This window comes from Dipteris shenzhenensis, chromosome 4, assembly GCF_047967505.1.
Source record: "Dipteris shenzhenensis isolate YYH24624 ecotype China chromosome 4, Dip_SZ_1.0, whole genome shotgun sequence".
Taxonomy (NCBI): Eukaryota; Viridiplantae; Streptophyta; class Polypodiopsida; order Gleicheniales; family Dipteridaceae; genus Dipteris; species Dipteris shenzhenensis.
In genome coordinates, this window is record NC_141599.1 from 13,475,762 (window position 1) to 13,492,293 (window position 16,532).

General features: G+C 42.3%; 1 protein-coding gene across 1 annotated transcript; it reads right to left on the reverse strand.

Moving 5' to 3' along the window:
* Positions 1–508: 508 nt before the first annotated feature.
* On the reverse strand, positions 509–1,006 carry LOC147902484 (glucan endo-1,3-alpha-glucosidase agn1-like). Its single transcript, XM_087373245.1, has one exon. It carries the CDS (start codon positions 1,004–1,006, stop codon positions 509–511), a length of 498 nt encoding a protein of 165 aa, XP_087229371.1.
* Between the last annotated feature and the right edge of the window lie 15,526 nt (positions 1,007–16,532).

Below are 16,532 nucleotides of genomic sequence, written 5' to 3' on the forward strand. Positions count from 1 at the left end.
TCCTTGACATTTGTAGGGAGGATTTGGTTCTAATGGACCTTGTGTTATCTCTCATGTGCATTCTTTTTCGTTTTAAAAATTTGATAAAGTGGTAGTTTTTACATGCTCCATGACAAAAATTGGGGCTCTAAAGTATAGGAAGTGATCAATGAATGAATACAAAGGACTATAAACCAATGACGAACTAGAAAGCGGTTTTAATTGTGATAGTTTCTCAAGGCTTTGTGTTACTCAAAAAACCATGTGAAAAGAGGCATAATGTGGTGACAACAATATCGTTTGTTGTGATTATGTTATTGCTTTCTCATGTAGTAGTCTTCATATATGTAGAGCAAGTGCTAGCACTATGACACAAGAATACATATGTTTGCAGAGGGAATACGTATTCTCTCTCAACTTGTGAGTGGTGTAGACGTTGAAGTCACGATTAGCGCTAGGGCTGGAGATGGACACAGCACTCCCTTGCGACTTATGGTAGCGCTTTGTTTCCCCATGCTAAAGGGCATGCTTAGCTCTCTATCCCTATTTGCAAATTCTTAAACACCATGCTTTGCGACCCCGACTTCAAAGTCATGACTGCTGGATGCAGCAGCAGTACCATTGCGTACAACCTATCTTGCAGTGTGCCGGAATTTGTCATAGTTGAATTGTTCTTGCTTTGGGTATAGTAGTAGACATACACCGCTTCCTGGCCTATGCTTGGCTTTTGCCTAGTCTTGAACCAAGGGATGTAATAGCTGCTTGCCAGGTCCAGAAATGGTAGATGCGGGAAGCCTAGATCATTTTTTTCCAAGGCACCGTATGGAATGTTTCCTGAGGACACAGACACCATGTATGTTTGCTCCGCCCAATCGTTCCAAGTTAAGATCTCCACAAATAGAGGTCGTAGCGCAGTCAGCTGCTCCCATCGTGTCCTCCATAGCCCATCTTCGGCATAATTTCCCTTCACCTTGAGGTCTAGCCTGTAGAACCAAGGGCTTACACTTGCCATGTATACCTTACCCATAGCTTTATAGGTAGCCAAATATGCCCTGTCGGCTGCATCTGAAGGCTTACTATAGTCCCCATTCAGGTAAGGCCATGCAGATGTGTCCCATGCGAACAAGCCATCGAGAATCAGATTGAAGTGGTTTGAGCCACTAACTAGAGTACATAAAGATAGCTCTCATCTAGCTATTATTAATGGGCGGTGTACCAACTGCATCTGCAGCTAACAAGTCGGTGACATAAATGCACAATGGTCACCTTGGCATATCACAAGTGGAGCTCGATATCTCAACACTCCCCCTCGAGCTCAATCCCAATTTCTGCACACCAAGCAGGTCTCTGAACTTGCGTAGCTTCTCTGCACCCAATGCCTTTGTGAATATGTCAGCTACTTGATCCTCTATGCTAACATAAACTAGATCAATAAAACCTACTAGAACCTTCTCCCGCACGTAGTGATAATGCACCTCAATGTGCTTTGTTCTAGCATGATAGAATGGGTTATTTGTAATTCAATTAGTTTCATCCTTCGGTACAATGTGGGAGACAACTTTAATAACAACTGTGCTTGGGATATGCAGGTAAGGGCAGGGCGCTTGCGCTTTTGAGCTTCCTTGGAGATTCTCTAGCTGGTCATTGAAGGGACTGAATGAATTGTTCCCTTGACATGTTTTCTTTGTGTACTTTAGCGGATGCACTCTCTGGTCACTGCATTCTTGGTTGCATACATACATTTAGAAAGAAATTTGTAGCATCAATAACATTTTCGTTAAATACTTTTGCACATTGAGAAAACCAAATTGTCCAGTGTTGGAGGTGCAAATCTCTCATGGACAAAGGGGATAAGAAGAAGGAGAAAGGGTTGAATTATCCCACATACAAAGGTGTGTGGAAGATGAAGGGACATAAATAGTCCAAGTTACCCCTCCTATCTTCAATTCCCCCAAGCTTGCCTTTTGTGGAGGTTGGAGGGCTGGCTAGGCAAGGGTGCCTTATGGCAAGGGTGGGGACCTGCCATACACACATGCCAGAGCCTCCGTAGTGGCCATGAAGGTTGTGCACTTCCGTGAGGTGCTAGCGGTCTTGGCGGGGGGCACGCTAGGCACATGCTCTTGGATTCTAACATGGTATCAGAGCCCGGGTCTGATCCCCGGCCACCTCTCTCCATGATCGATTGGAGGGGGGTGTTGGAGGTGCAAATCTCTCATGGACCAATGGGATAAGAAGAAGGAGAAAGGGTTGAATTATCCCACATACAAAGGTGTGTGGAAGATGAAGGGACATAAATAGTCCAAGTTACCCCTCCTATCTTCAATTCCACCAAGCTTGCCTTTTGTGGAGGTTGGAGGGCTGGCTAGGCAAGGGTGGGGACCTACCATACACACATGCCAGAGCCTCCGTAGTGGCCATGAAGGTTGTGCACTTTCGTGAGGTGCTAGCGGTCTTGGCGGGGGGCACGCTAGGCACATGCTCTTGGATTCTAACATCCAGAGTGTAGACACTTGGATGGAATTCCAATTGGGGGGTGCTCTACTAGGCATGTCTCGCAGTAGAAGATAAGCATAATTGAGTGGAAGTCTAGCGTGTCAGATCTATGCTTAGGACCACAAGGTTCTCGAGAGTCTACAGTTGAGAAATAGGTGCGGCATATCGTCCTGAGTACATCTAGATCTCTTGCAAATCCCGTCCCCATGATCGACCCTTCGTGCTTTTGTAGCTGTCCAAACTCCTTTGTGCATGATTAGCTAGAGATGGCATAATTTCTTCTAAGAAATATTCTTGTCCCACACCTTTTCGAATCTGTTCCTCCAGGTTCCACTTGAGTCTTTCATGTGCCATTTTAGGTTGAGTGTCCTTATTATCTCTACTTGTCCTTCCACCTAGATTGTGATAGGAGTCATTTATTTTTGCCCTGCCCATCTAAATTCCCGCATAGATGATCTGAGGTGGTCTCCCATCCATGGTAGGCTTTCTCTTGACTAATTTCTCTTGACCAAAGTAGCTGTCTCTCATGTATCAGTTTGCGAATCTATTGAGTCGATACTTGGCTATCAAGCTTCCATCTTCCATCTAGGTACCCTGCTCTTGGTTCCATAGGTCCCCCCAGATTCGTATCCCCTTCTTATTGAGTTTGGGAGCTCCTTTCAAGTCCTCATTGCTTACCTGTGCGTTTGGCCATATTATAGGGAACCATACTGAGTCTTGACTATAGAAGATACCCCTCTTTCTTGAAAAGCCCTTCCACTTGATATACAGTCAAGTTGACTCCCAAAGTTCCCACATTCCCTTCCATAGTTATGACCCTTTGTCTATACATGTTTCATTACCTAGCAGTGCCACCTCAAAGGGAATCTGTTTCCAGTCTCTGCATCTCTTGAGTCTAACTTTTAAAAGATTGTGTATAATTAATGTTGCCCAGATTGGGTTAGGGTCTAGAAATGCCTTAGTTAACCACCACTGGTTCATGAACCTTGCCATTGATCTCTCAATGTTCACTATCCCCAACCCTCTTGCATCTTTGGGAATTGTGCATACTTGCCATTTAACCTTGGACATCTTATGGTAGTAAGCATCCCCTCCCCATAGCACGAAACAAAAAAGACCATTGATTTTTCCCAAACTCTTCTTAGTTTGGTTCTAGCAGGAGATAAAGGAAAGGATGGAGGGATAGATGTAATGGTTAAGAACAAACTTCCTTCTTGCTAGAGTTGGCTGTAGGCCTTGCAACTTGTTGAGTTTATCCTTTACTTTATTTGTTACCCAGTACCACCCATCATTTAGCGAGCATCTAAAGCCCATCAAGATTCTAAGAAGTCTGAAAATTTCTCTTTTCCTTATAACTTTGCATCCTTTTTCTAGTACCCAGTCCCACCCATCATTTAGTGAGCATTTGAAGCTGATCAGTATTCTAAGAAGTCTGAAAATTTCTCTTTCCCTTATAACTTTGCATCCTTTTTCTAAGAGGAGTTGGGGAGGAGGGTTCTTGGTAACGTTTATGCCTACTTTTTCATGGTTAATTCTCGAACCTGAGGCTAGACAATCTACCCTCCATGGTGGACTCCACTGCTAGGTACTTCCTCATGTTGTTTGCTGCCCATAATACAACCCATGTGCTACCCATGTGGTAGCCCCTTGATCCATCCTATCATTCTATCGTCCCCCCCCCCCCATTTGGGGGATCACAAGTGGGGAGGTGAACAACCCTAATCCAACACCACCTCTCATTGACCCACATTGGCCCGATCCTAGTCCATCGATGAAGATGCTCTAATAGCTCCTGTCTCATAGTCCTCTAGAAAAATTTGGTGTTGTCATAGTGTTTTAGCTTTTCATCCAATGGCTCCTACTGTACCAGGTCTAGTTCTACATTAGCATACCAGTCTGGTACACAAGTCCATCAAAGGTAGCACCTGATGGCACCATTATCTTTACTCACAAACCAGACTTCAAATGCGAGCACTCCAGGTACCAACGTCTGAGAGTGCTCTCAACATAATTGGAGCAAAAGAGGGTGAGAGAGAGGGAGAGCTAGAAGATAGCCACTCAAGTTTTGGTAGCTGCGGAACACCCTAATCTTCTATCTCATCCATATATATATGTGTTTGAGTATTGTAGTTAAGGCATAGTGGCCTTTAACCTCCACAAGCTCCCACTTAAAGTACAATGTTACTTTAAGGGAGAGCAGCCAGTGAGCATCATCAATACACGACAATACTCAAACCACTGACTAGGTAGACTCTTCGTCAGCATTTCTGCAATGTTATCATCTATATGAACCTTGACAAGATCTATGCCCTTGCCCTCAAGTAGCTCCCTAATAATGGTACTTGACCTCAATGTGTTTGGTCTTTGCATGAAAGACCGGATTCCATGCTACTTGAATAGCGCTCATGGAATCACTATGCAATGTTAATACATCTGTATGAATCCCCTAATCTCCCACTAGTCAATCAAGCCATATAGCCTCCTTGAAACCCTCTATGCTGACATCATAATAATCCTTTGTGGTAGACAAAGCAACACAAAGAACCCTCTGATTGGACACTGCAAATGCAATGTCCGATCTAGTGTTATCATAGCATACATAAGATTCCCAACCATTGATGCATAAGGAACCTTGGCCATCGTGGCCCTCTCCTCATCTATTTGGGACTATCTTCCTAGCTCTGTTTCACATATGGAGGAAATGGAGAACTTTATGCCTTCCCCCCCTCCATATTGAAACGCTGCAACACTTTTCTAACATACTCCTTCTATGAAAGCCAAAGGAGTTTCCTAATTCACTCACGCATGATGTGCATACCAAGAATATAGCTTGTAGGTCTCAAGTCCTTCATGTCAAATAATATGTGCATACCAAGAATATGACATGTAGGTCCCAAGTCCTTCATGTCCAAGGCCTCATGCAACTTGGCCTTTAATGCATCCAGCTCATAAGTGTTTTTGCTAGCTAATATCATATCATCCACATAAAGTGCCAAGAGTATCAAGCTATTATCCTTATCTCTTTTAGTGTAGAGGAATTGATCAATCTCACTCCTTTTGAAACCATGGGACTAAATGAAAGCATCAAACTTTTGATACCATCTTCTAAGCACTTGCTTAACACTAGTAGTTTGGTAGCATAATAGGACATAAAAGTATCCTTTTGATGTTTTGGCAAAAAAAACACAACTTGTTGTAGATGTGTTTTTTGGTGATTTCCTCTCTTGAGCTTAAGGTAGCCTCATAGGAATATTATTTACAAATATAAGAAGCAAAAAAAACTATCACATGTGATTACAAAATGCTCACATATGTATGGTAACATGGTCGTTCATCCAAATAATACTTAGATTTGAAACTTTATCTAGTATGCCTAAAAATAAAATTGATTTCAAGGAGCAGTATATCAAACACCTAAGAGTGACAAAACTTTGTTTAAAAATCATTTCGGCAAGATTAATTTATCAATTAACAAGAGTGGTCAGCCTAGCAAGTTGCATTATAAGTCGCATTTCATAAATAAACATCTTTTATACTACACATAATAGACACAAAGCATCATATATTAACTATAACAATATTATATCATAAGGCAAAGTTACCCCATCACAATCAAGGCTAAAACTAAAAGAGATTAAGTGCTCCTACTATCACCTACCAAAACAGGTTTTGCATTAAATCTCACTTTTATAATTTTGAATTATCATGTATATAAGTGTTTTGCATATGACTTTTTTAAATTGGTATCACTCATTCATGATTAGAGGCACTCTATAAGTATAATTTTAAGCGTATTAAGGTTCTTATAATATCCTTTAACCCTTCTATTTTGAATTTAGCATGAATTATAGCAAAGGAACAATCAATATATGATTTGAATTTTGTGTTCTACCTGACATTAGGTCCCCTTAAAACTCACGCTACTCCATAATATCCTATTGAAGACATGTGTTGACTTTTCTAGGTAAGAAAGTGCTTCCTCTTTTTTCCTTTTGTTATTTTTGTTATTTGCATTGGCCTGCAGCTAGCGCCTTAAGTGCTAGTTGGAGTGATGGGCGTAGGAACCCTCTTTTCCCCTCTCTTCTCTTATTCCCTCTTCTTCCCCTCTTTTCCTCTTTTCCTCTCTCTTTCCCCCCCCTCTTTCCCTCATATGCTCATGCATAAGCATAAGCATAATCTTTCTCTCTTTTTCTCTTATGCATATGTTTTTCCTTCTCTTATGCTTATGCTCATATGCTCATGCATAAGCACAAGCTTATGCTTTCTCTCTTTTTCTCTTATGCTCATATGCTCATGCATAAGCATGAGCATATGCTTTCTTTCTTTTTCTCTTATGCTTATGCTCTTTTTCCCTCTTCCTTCTCTTATGCTTATGCTCTTTTCCCCTCTTCTTTTCCCCCTCTTTTTTTCTCTTATCCTTATGCTTATGCATGTGCATATGCTCATATGCTTCTTTCTCTTATGCATATGCTTTCTCTCTTTTTTTCTCTTATGCATGAGCATATGTCTCCTTCTCCTTTCCTTCTCTTCTTTTTCCCTCTCTTTTTCTCTTCTTTTGATAAGCATATGCCTATGCCTATACTTATGCTTATGCTTATGCTTATGCATGAGCATATGCTCATATGCTTATGCATAAGCATAAACATATGCTTTCTCTCTTTTTCTCTTATGCATATGCTTTCTCTCTTTTTTCTCTTATGCATATTTGGTTCTTTTCCCCTCTTCTTTCTCTTCTTTTCCCCTCTCCTTCTCTTATGCCTCTGCTTCTCTTATGCTTCTCCTTCTTCTTTCCTTCTCTTCTTTTTTTCTCTCTTTTTCTCTTCTTTTCATAAGCATATGCCTATGCCTATGCTTATGCTTATGCTTATGCTTATGCATGAGCATATGCTCATATGCTTATGCATAAGCATAATCATATGCTTTCTCTCTTTTTCTATTATGCATATGCTTTCTCTCTTTTTTCTCTTATGCATATTTGGTTCTTTTCCCCTCTTTCAATCTCTTTTCCCCTCTTTCAATCTCTTTTCCCCTCTCCTTATCTTATGCCTCTCCTTATCTTATGCACATGATTTTCGTCTTATGCATATGCTTATTTCCTTCTCCTTAGTCGTATTCGGTTCTTTTTTCACATGCTCCTTAGCCGTATTTGGTTCTTTTTTTTTTCAAACAAATTCTAAATGGAACAACCACGCCCTCACCCACGGGTGTCCTCCTTAAACCCCAACCCGGTTCCCCACGTCGTGAGGATTATAGATATAGCTTCTCTACTAGCTCATGTAAAAGAGAAGATTGTGCAAGAGAGTGACTGGGTGAAGTACAACATGGGGGTGCATGCTTCTGGGTGGGGTCCAAGCTGAAGGATAGTGGAGCAAGGGCGACTAAGGAATGCGCGACACAACCTAGGGATCTCTGTAGGTTGTGGAGATATCGCCACAAGCGGTGGAGCGTCAAATATGATTGTGTAAAGGACATAATGGATTGTGTGGAGGCATTTGTGGATTGCGAGTACATAATCGCTAAAGAGCATGACCGCATATTAGAAGAGGTGGAGGATGAGATCTCCAGCGACCCACCTAGCGGCGGTGTAGAGGAGGAAAGTACCTCACATTGTAACATAGAGCAGTAGACCTCCTCCACCATTTTGGCATTTTTGGAGAATGTCTCTTTTGGAGACAAATTTTGCTTAAGCATACTTTCGGAGACATGTTTTTTATATACATAATTTTGGAGACATTTTTTTGGTCTCTATTTTATATATATATATGAAAATGTTATTGGATTCCACTTGTCTTTTTCATAAATATTTATCTTTTCAAAACTGTCCTTTCATATTTATCCTTTATGTGTTGATGTCATTTCATAATTTTCATAAGTGATTAATTGCTTGCTCGTAATTTCTTGAGTTTGAATTTCATAATTGTCTCAAGTAATTAATTGTCTTTTTGCTTCTTACCCGCTCTTGTTTTTTTCTTTTTGTTTTCCTGTTTGTGTCTACGTTTGTCCAATCCCCCCAAATTAGACATGGGATCATGTCACACATCCGACAAGTACGAAAACCCTTGTAGGAGGAGACATCATGATCTCTACTCTCGAGAGAACTTTGATTCCCCTCCTACACTGACGGCTGGACCTACTATCTAGGCATCTCCTCTAGCCCCTTCGACAAAGGGGTCATCACCTAGGTGTGCCCATCATAAGGGAAGGAAGAGTAGAAGGGGTCGCTTATGTTGTGCTGACTTGGGAGATGTAGATGAGTTAGCAAACTCACATCCCTACAGGTCTCCACTTGGTCCTGAGACCTAGTACCAGTCAGGTCCCTTGCCCTCTCCTACTCCCACTGCTACTTGGTGCTCTGGAAGTGCTCGTAGTAACACCACTCGGTTTCACTCTACCACTACCATGAGTCCTCCTTACGTGATCGAGGAACTATCCTATCAAGTCACGGTTGCTGGAGAAATACTAGAAGATAAAAAGGGCAAAACAGTGATGGCTACCATGAGGTGGTTGATGAGCCACCACTTCAGGAATGGCATAGCTACTGACTGGCGGTACCAAGATGACCAAAAGAAGGAGGTAGTCATTGATGAATTGAAAAGACAATATCCTAACCCTCCACGATGGGAGTTCAATGAGAATTACATATGCGAGAGCGCATAAGTTTGGTCTTGAAGCATCATAGGTCAACCTTGCATACTTCGATCACAAAGGGGAAGGCTAAACCCAGTTGGATAGACAAAGCTGATTGGAAGTTTTTCAAGAAGCAATACAAGGACCATCCCCAAATGTTCGAGGGTCAGAGGAGGGCTGCGACAAGATGGTTGGACTCAGTAGGTACTTGGCACTTTGGTGCAGGCAGATGGTTGGTGTTCGAGGCAACCATGGTAAGTCTACTTCTTCTCATTTAATGTATTTTTCTATTTGTTTTACTACATATTGCATGCACTTTATCTAACTCTCGTAAATTGGACCCACAGTAAGCTGCGATGGGTCACCTTCCTATAGACATAGAGATGAGACACACATTTTGCATAGGAACAAAGCTGTGGTTTATTGAGCAGGAGGCACTGGGAGCGACGGTCGATTGGGTTGAGGTGGCTGCTCACATGGTATAAGTCTACTCCTACTTGTAATCTCACTTTTTAAACTGATTTATTCTTTAAGTTCCAATCTAATTTCAATTAATATGGTTTCACTCTTAGAATCAAAGCTTGAATGTCCCATTAGTGGAGGTGAGCGATGATGATGTGGGATTAGGCTTACACGGCTTCGACGAGGATAAGGGATCATGCACAGCTCATGAAGGCCATGGATCAGGTGCAGCTCACGAGGGACAAGGATCAAGCTAGCAAGATGAGGAAGAGGGGGAGGACGACAATTCGGATGAGCAGTAGCAGCAGTAGTAGTAGTAGTATTAGTAATAGTTTGCATATACTTCACCATGTATATGCTTTTGTATATCGGATCATTTGAGCAATTTTGTATCACCCTTTTTGAAAGGGTAATATTGTAACAAACAATGTTGTATATCTTCAACATGTATATGATTCTGTCGCTCGGTTCATTTGAATGATTTTGTATCACCCTTTCCACAAGGAAAATTTTGTAATAAAAAACAGTCTTTTGTAATTACTAAATAAAAAACATTAGTGGGGCAAAATAGGGCTTGCTATGGCCCTGTTTAGTCCCACTAATGTTTTTTTAAAGCTTCTATTAATCGTCGCTATATAGCGACATTTACCAGTGTTGCTATATAGGGACGTTTACTAGTGTTGTTATATAGCGACATTTATTAGTGTCACTATAGAGTGACGCTTATATAGTGATCGTTCTTTTTCGATGCTTATCACAACGTAAATAATGACCTTTGTGCCCATCAAAAAAAAACTTTTTAGTGTACAAAAGGTTGGCATTTTCTTCGGAGAAGGACCTATGCCTTGTAGTGTGATCTGTTATTGCAACAACATGATCAGACACCCCTGGTACATGTAATGGATACAATGTCCCATACTTGGAACCCCCTGCCAAAACCTTAGAGCCCTTCTAAATAAATCAACTTTGAAAGAGAAAGGTGGTATAAAGCCTAGCATCATCTAGCTGACCCATTGAAATGAGATACATTATCGGTACACTAATTCTACTTAGAATACTTGTAAGACCTTGTGCCAATCATCGGACTTGAGCCCACTAAGCTTATTGTTCTTTGAAAATGCTCCTTTCAAGCAACGCATGTACCTTGTCAGTGTTTGAAAAGAGGCAATGTCTGCCTTGACCACTTCCTCCTCCCTTGTAAAGAGGATCCACGTTGCTTTCGAGAGGACAACTTTTCTTGAAGCATGCACTTGGGGCCACGAACGAGACATCCTATTCATAGCATGCAAGTTTTCTCGCACTCCTCTCGAGTCTTTGGAACCAACCAAGTGTGCCCAAATAGTAGCCCCCACATTCTTGAAGATATGCATGGGATCCAAGAGATGATTGATTTGTAACTGACCCCAATAAGGAAGCTCGTGAAAGATCGATAGCCTCTTCATACCAGGAGGAGGTTCCTCTCCATTCACCCTCCAAGCTTGAATCCAGTCACTTGCCTTCAAATATGATGGTGGTGGATCAAGCTGACCTCCACGTGTGAGATGGTCGAGCAGAAGGTATCAAGCATGACCTTCATAAACATTTTTCCTCATATGTTTGGAGTAGCGTGCAAGAGATTTCAGAGCCGGTCCATAGGACAAGCATGGTACCTACTTGTAACAAGTCCTGCATGCGTGCATGAATGTGTTAGTATAAGACATGCATGCGAAGGAGAGTCATAAAAGCATAATCCCTCATTATACATGTAAAGACACAATCACGTACCTGTGCACTCCATATCGTGGGTAGTCATGCATGGTCCACATCAAGATACCCCTCACCAAAATATCATTGGTATGTCCAAGAGCTTTGGAAATATCAAAGACTTGCACTCCTCTCCATAATATCTGTAACTCCTCTATCAAAGGTGCCATGTACACGTCCATATTTTTTGCCTTGTACTTTCCTGGCACAAGTAGTGCAAGCATGAGGTGTCCCTTTTTTATTGTTAGCCATGGTGGGATATTGTAATTCACCACGACTATGGGCCATGTCGACCAAGATGTTGAGTGTAACTCGAAAGGATTCACGCCGTCCATGGCGAGCCCAAGATGTAAGGTGGGTGGACCGATGAGATGCATGCCATGTCATAAACTCTGCTATGGATTTGCATATCGGAACATGTGTTGTATTCTTGCAATGATGGGAAAGTGTCTCAAGACCTTTACCGGTATCTGCTCACCTTGCAAGTCATCTCTATATCGTTGTTCCCCACACTTTGGACAACTAGCCAAATCTCCATGCTCACGACGAAAGAGAATACAATCATTACGGAAAGCATGGATGGTATCATAATCCATACCTACCATTGTTAGCATCTTTTTTGCTTCATCTCTTGATGCGGGCATGGTATTTGTGTGGGCAACATCTTCTGGAGCAACCTATGACAATTCAAACATACATAGGCTTCGAACAATGATGATTCGGTATACACTATCCAAATGATGATTCTCAAAACAAAAAATATCCAAATAATGAGTCAAATTAATGCAAGAGCTAACCTCATTAAGGCCGAGACACTTGTATCTGACCACCCATACTTTACTTACAGATTCAAGATTGAGAGACAAGCGCGTAGTTTAGACATCCTAGCACCCTCGTACAATTGTGTTGATTGCAACTCTCGCATTTTGACCTCAGACTCTGACATCACGTGTACATGGGATGTAGTGCCCCTAAAAATAGAATCCATCATGTCGACCATACCCTCGTCATCATCCGGGAGACTATAGTCCTGCTCAAAGTGTTAAGGTATATGCGTACCCTTGTCACCCTCCTCATCCTATTTTAAGATTTCGTGTAAATATAAGATCTTGTATTTCCTAGTATCCAATAAGACTACAAACTTAAATAGCTTTGACTTACCGATGGTCCATCAACACATGCAACACCAATGGTGGGTACTGGTTCGGGCTCCTCCCCATACATCCACAAGTGGTGCATGATAATATGATGTTGATGTCGTACTTCTCGCTCGCAATGAGTGCAATGACAATATAACCTCTCCGTAAGCCACTTTGTGCTCCCGGGCGTTGGCGCATCTGTTGAGATATCAAGCTCTACCCCCGATATATCTCCTGGATGACTATCATTTATGTCACCGCCTATGTTAGTTGTACTCGTGGTGTAGTTAGACTACCACGTATGTTTTTGGTTTGGGTTCACATATGAACCACGTATTCTAGGATTTGACATATAGGGTATTTCCCTCTTCTATTGTATTATTGTTGTCGTGTGCAAAAGTGAAGAAAGGCTTCACCCTCCAACCTTGTGTCCTCTTTCTTTTGTGTGTTGTGAAGAAAGCTGAACTTGAGTCTCCTATCTCTCTCCCTTATTCTTTACATGGTATCAGAGCCTTGTTCGTGGTAAGGAGCTCAAGAAAGCAAGCCAAGTTTGTGGTGTCCTGGTAAGAGGACCAGTGTTGCTTTCCTATTTCGAGTTTGGGAGCAAATCTCTGCAGGTAGCACAGCCAGAAGTGCAGGAGTGCACTGTTTCAGATTGAGAGGCCCTTTGCGGTGTGGCGAGAGTGCAGTATATGCAGCGGCCGAGGGCGAAGTCCTGGATGACTTTATTTTTTTGATTTGATGCCGTTTCGGGGCGCGTTCGGGGCGCGTTTTGAAGGCGCAAGCTCTTCGTAGGCACTCAGAAAAAGGCCCTGTTTTTTGCTGTGCGACCACTACGCGGCTAGTCGGTGGAAAGGTGCCACAGAAATTGCATCATATGCCTGTGTGCAGAGATATTGGGAGTTGCAGATTCATGCCTGTTGCCTGTTGATGCAAAATCATCACTAGGAAGTGACTGTGTGGTGAAATACCACTTTCGTCAGTGTTGCAGATCTGCCCCTGTGAGGCTTTTTGCAGAAGTTTTGCTATTTGCCCTTGTGAGGCATTTGCTGTGTTTACAGGTTGTTGTTGCAATTCGTGATTTGTAAAATGTCTAAGAATCTGTCTACCATTGTCAGTGAGAAGCTTGACAAGAACAACTTCCAAGCATGGAAGTTCAGGATGACAAACTTCCTTATGGGAAAGGGAGTTTGGGAGTACATCAGTGGTGAAACTGCAGAACCAGTTTTGGGTACTGCTCCCACTCCTGCTGAATTGAAGGCCTTTAAAGAATGGCATGAAAAAGCCAGAAAATGCCTGTATTGACTGTCTGTTAGCATTTCAGATTCTATGATTGTGCATATACAGGATGTAGAGACGCCTAAGGAGGCATGGGATACATTGGTGAAGCTGTATAGCACAAATACCAAAGCACGAAAGATGCAGCTAAAGCAGGAGTTGCACAATGTGCAAAGGAAAAATCTGAATATAAATGAGTATTCCTTGAAGGTGAAAGGCCTTGCAGATTCTCTTGCCTCCATTGGAGCACCTGTTGATGATGAGGACTTAGTGTCTGTGACCTTGAATGGTCTTGGGAAAGATTATGCACCGTTTCGGACATCCATTGGAGTTCGTGAAACATTTCCTGATTTTCAGGAACTTATTGCTCTCTTGCTGAGTGAAGAGCAAAGGAATGGTGGTTCAGCCACCTCAACTTCTCAAGAGACTGCTTTCTACTCGAATACAGGTAGAGGCAAGGGTAGAGGAAGAGGCCGTTTTGGTGGCCGTGCAGGAAATCAGAACCAACAGCAACAACAGGAAAACCAGTCCTATGGAGGAGGACGTGGTAGTTCTAGAGGCAGGGGGAGCCAAAGAGGCCGTGGTTCATGGCAAAGGAACCAGCAAGTAAATAGCAGCACAGAATGCTATTATTGTGGAAAGCTTGGACACAAGGAGAATACATGCTATAAAAAGCAGAATGACATCAAAAGTGGGAAGTTGCAGCAAAGCAACTATGCATCATCAAGTGGGCATGGTGACGACAGAAATGAGCACCTTTTTGTGATGCAACATATGGTTAACTCCATGTCAGGAGATGATGCAGCTTGCAATGATGTTTGGTATGTTGATTCAGGTGCCTCTAACCACATGACTAGTCATGGTGAGTGGTTTCATGATGTTAGAAATTTGGATAAGCCAGGTTATGTTGAAACAGGTGATGATACTGCGCACCCAATTACGCAGGTTGGTAAAGTGCCATTGGCTATGCAGGATGGCAAAACGAAGTACTTGGTAGATGTACTTCATGTTCCAAAAATCACTAAGAACCTGGTTTCAGTTGGCTAGATGGTTGAGCAAGGTCTGCAAGTTAGATTTAATCCTGATGGATGCTTTGTTGAGGACTTGAAAAATAAGTGCCGCTTGGTTGCGAAAGGCAACAAAAATGGCAGAATGTTCACCTTGGATGTTGATATGCCTGAGGTGAAAGCTGCTATGTTTGCGCATGGGAGAGGTGTCATTGCAGATATTGAGATATGGCACAAGCGCATTGGGCACGTGAATATACAAAGGCTGAAATCTATGCAAACGAAAAACATTGTTGCAGGTTTGCCTAAATTCAGAGTTGAGGGAATGCAAAAGGTATGTGAAGCATGCCAAATGGGTAAGCATGCCAGACATGCATTTCCCAAAAATGCTAAGGTGAGCAGAAGACCTTTGGAAGTGATCCATTCAGATGTTTGGACAACCAAAGCTGCTTCTATTGGTGGATGCCATTATTATGTGACGTTTATTGATGACTACACTAGGAAGGTGTGGATTTATTTTATGAAGCACAAAAGTGAAGTGTTCAGCCATTTCAAGGCTTTTAAGGCCATGGTTGAAAAAGAGAAAGGTGTGCATATTAAAGTGCTAAGATCTGATGGAGGGGGAGAGTACTTTTCAGAAGAATTTTGTGAATATCTGAAAGAACAGGGAATTCAAAGGAAGTACTCATGCAGGTCTACCCCTCAGCAGAATGGGGTTGCAGAAAGGAAGAACAGGCATATTGTAGAAGTAGGACGGGCGATCCTAAATGAGAAAAACATGCCTGATTATTTTTGGGCTGAAGCAGTAGCAGCTGCTGTTTATATTATGAACAGAACCCCCACTGCAGCTGTCCATGGCATGATGCCTGAAGAAATGTATACAGGCCAAAAACCAGATATTTCTCACTTGAAGGTATTTGGTTGCATAGCTTATGTTCATGTTCCTGATGAGAAGAGAACAAAGCTAGATCCAAAGGCAGAAAAATGCATCTTTATTGGATATGCTCTGCACCAGAAAGGGTATCGCTGTTATAACCCTTCCACCCGCAAAATGCAAGTGAGCAGAGATGTTGTTTTTGATGAAATGAGCAGCTGGTATGCACCAACTGTTATGGTAGGAGATGCAGATGCAGGAAATGGGAATGCTGCAATAAATGCAGAGCAGCAATCTCAAGCCTTAAGTGGACCCAGAGAGTCCTCTACTAGTGGATCTAATGCATGGACAGGGAGATTGAGATCTAGTGAATCGTCACATGGCAGCCCTGATAGTGTTGTGTAGGTATCACATAAGGGAAAAGAAAAAGTAGACCATGCTCCAGTGTTTGATGTGTCTGCTGGTAGCTCTCATGTTGATGGAGAGTCAAGTGGCTCTGAAATGAGCCTTGATGAGGAACTTGGGATTCCGTCTGTTGTTACACCTGGTGCAAGGAAAAGCAGGCATGATTTAAAGACTCCTGCAACTGATCCAGTTGTACGGAGGTCCACTCGTATTAAGTATCCAGTTGACAGCGATATGATGGGTATACAGCACATCACTATGCTTATATGGTCAAGGTTCTAGAGGAGCCAGAGCCCACATGTTTTGAGGATGCAGCAGGGCATAAAAATTGGGAAGCAGCTATGGATGAAGAGATGGTTGCCTTGGATGCAAACCACACTTGGGATTTGATGCCTTTGCCTCATGATAAGAAGGCTATTGGCTGCAAGTGGGTTTACAAAGTAAAACACAATGCTGATGGGTCTGTTAGCAGGTACAAGGCAAGATTGGTTGCCAAAGGTTTTGCGCAGACATATGGAATTGACT

Bases quoted from the DNA above. Each gene is read 5' to 3' on its own strand.
- LOC147902484 (XM_087373245.1), bottom strand. From the start codon at position 1,006: ATGGGTAAGGTATACATGGCAAGTGTAAGCCCTTGGTTCTACAGGCTA.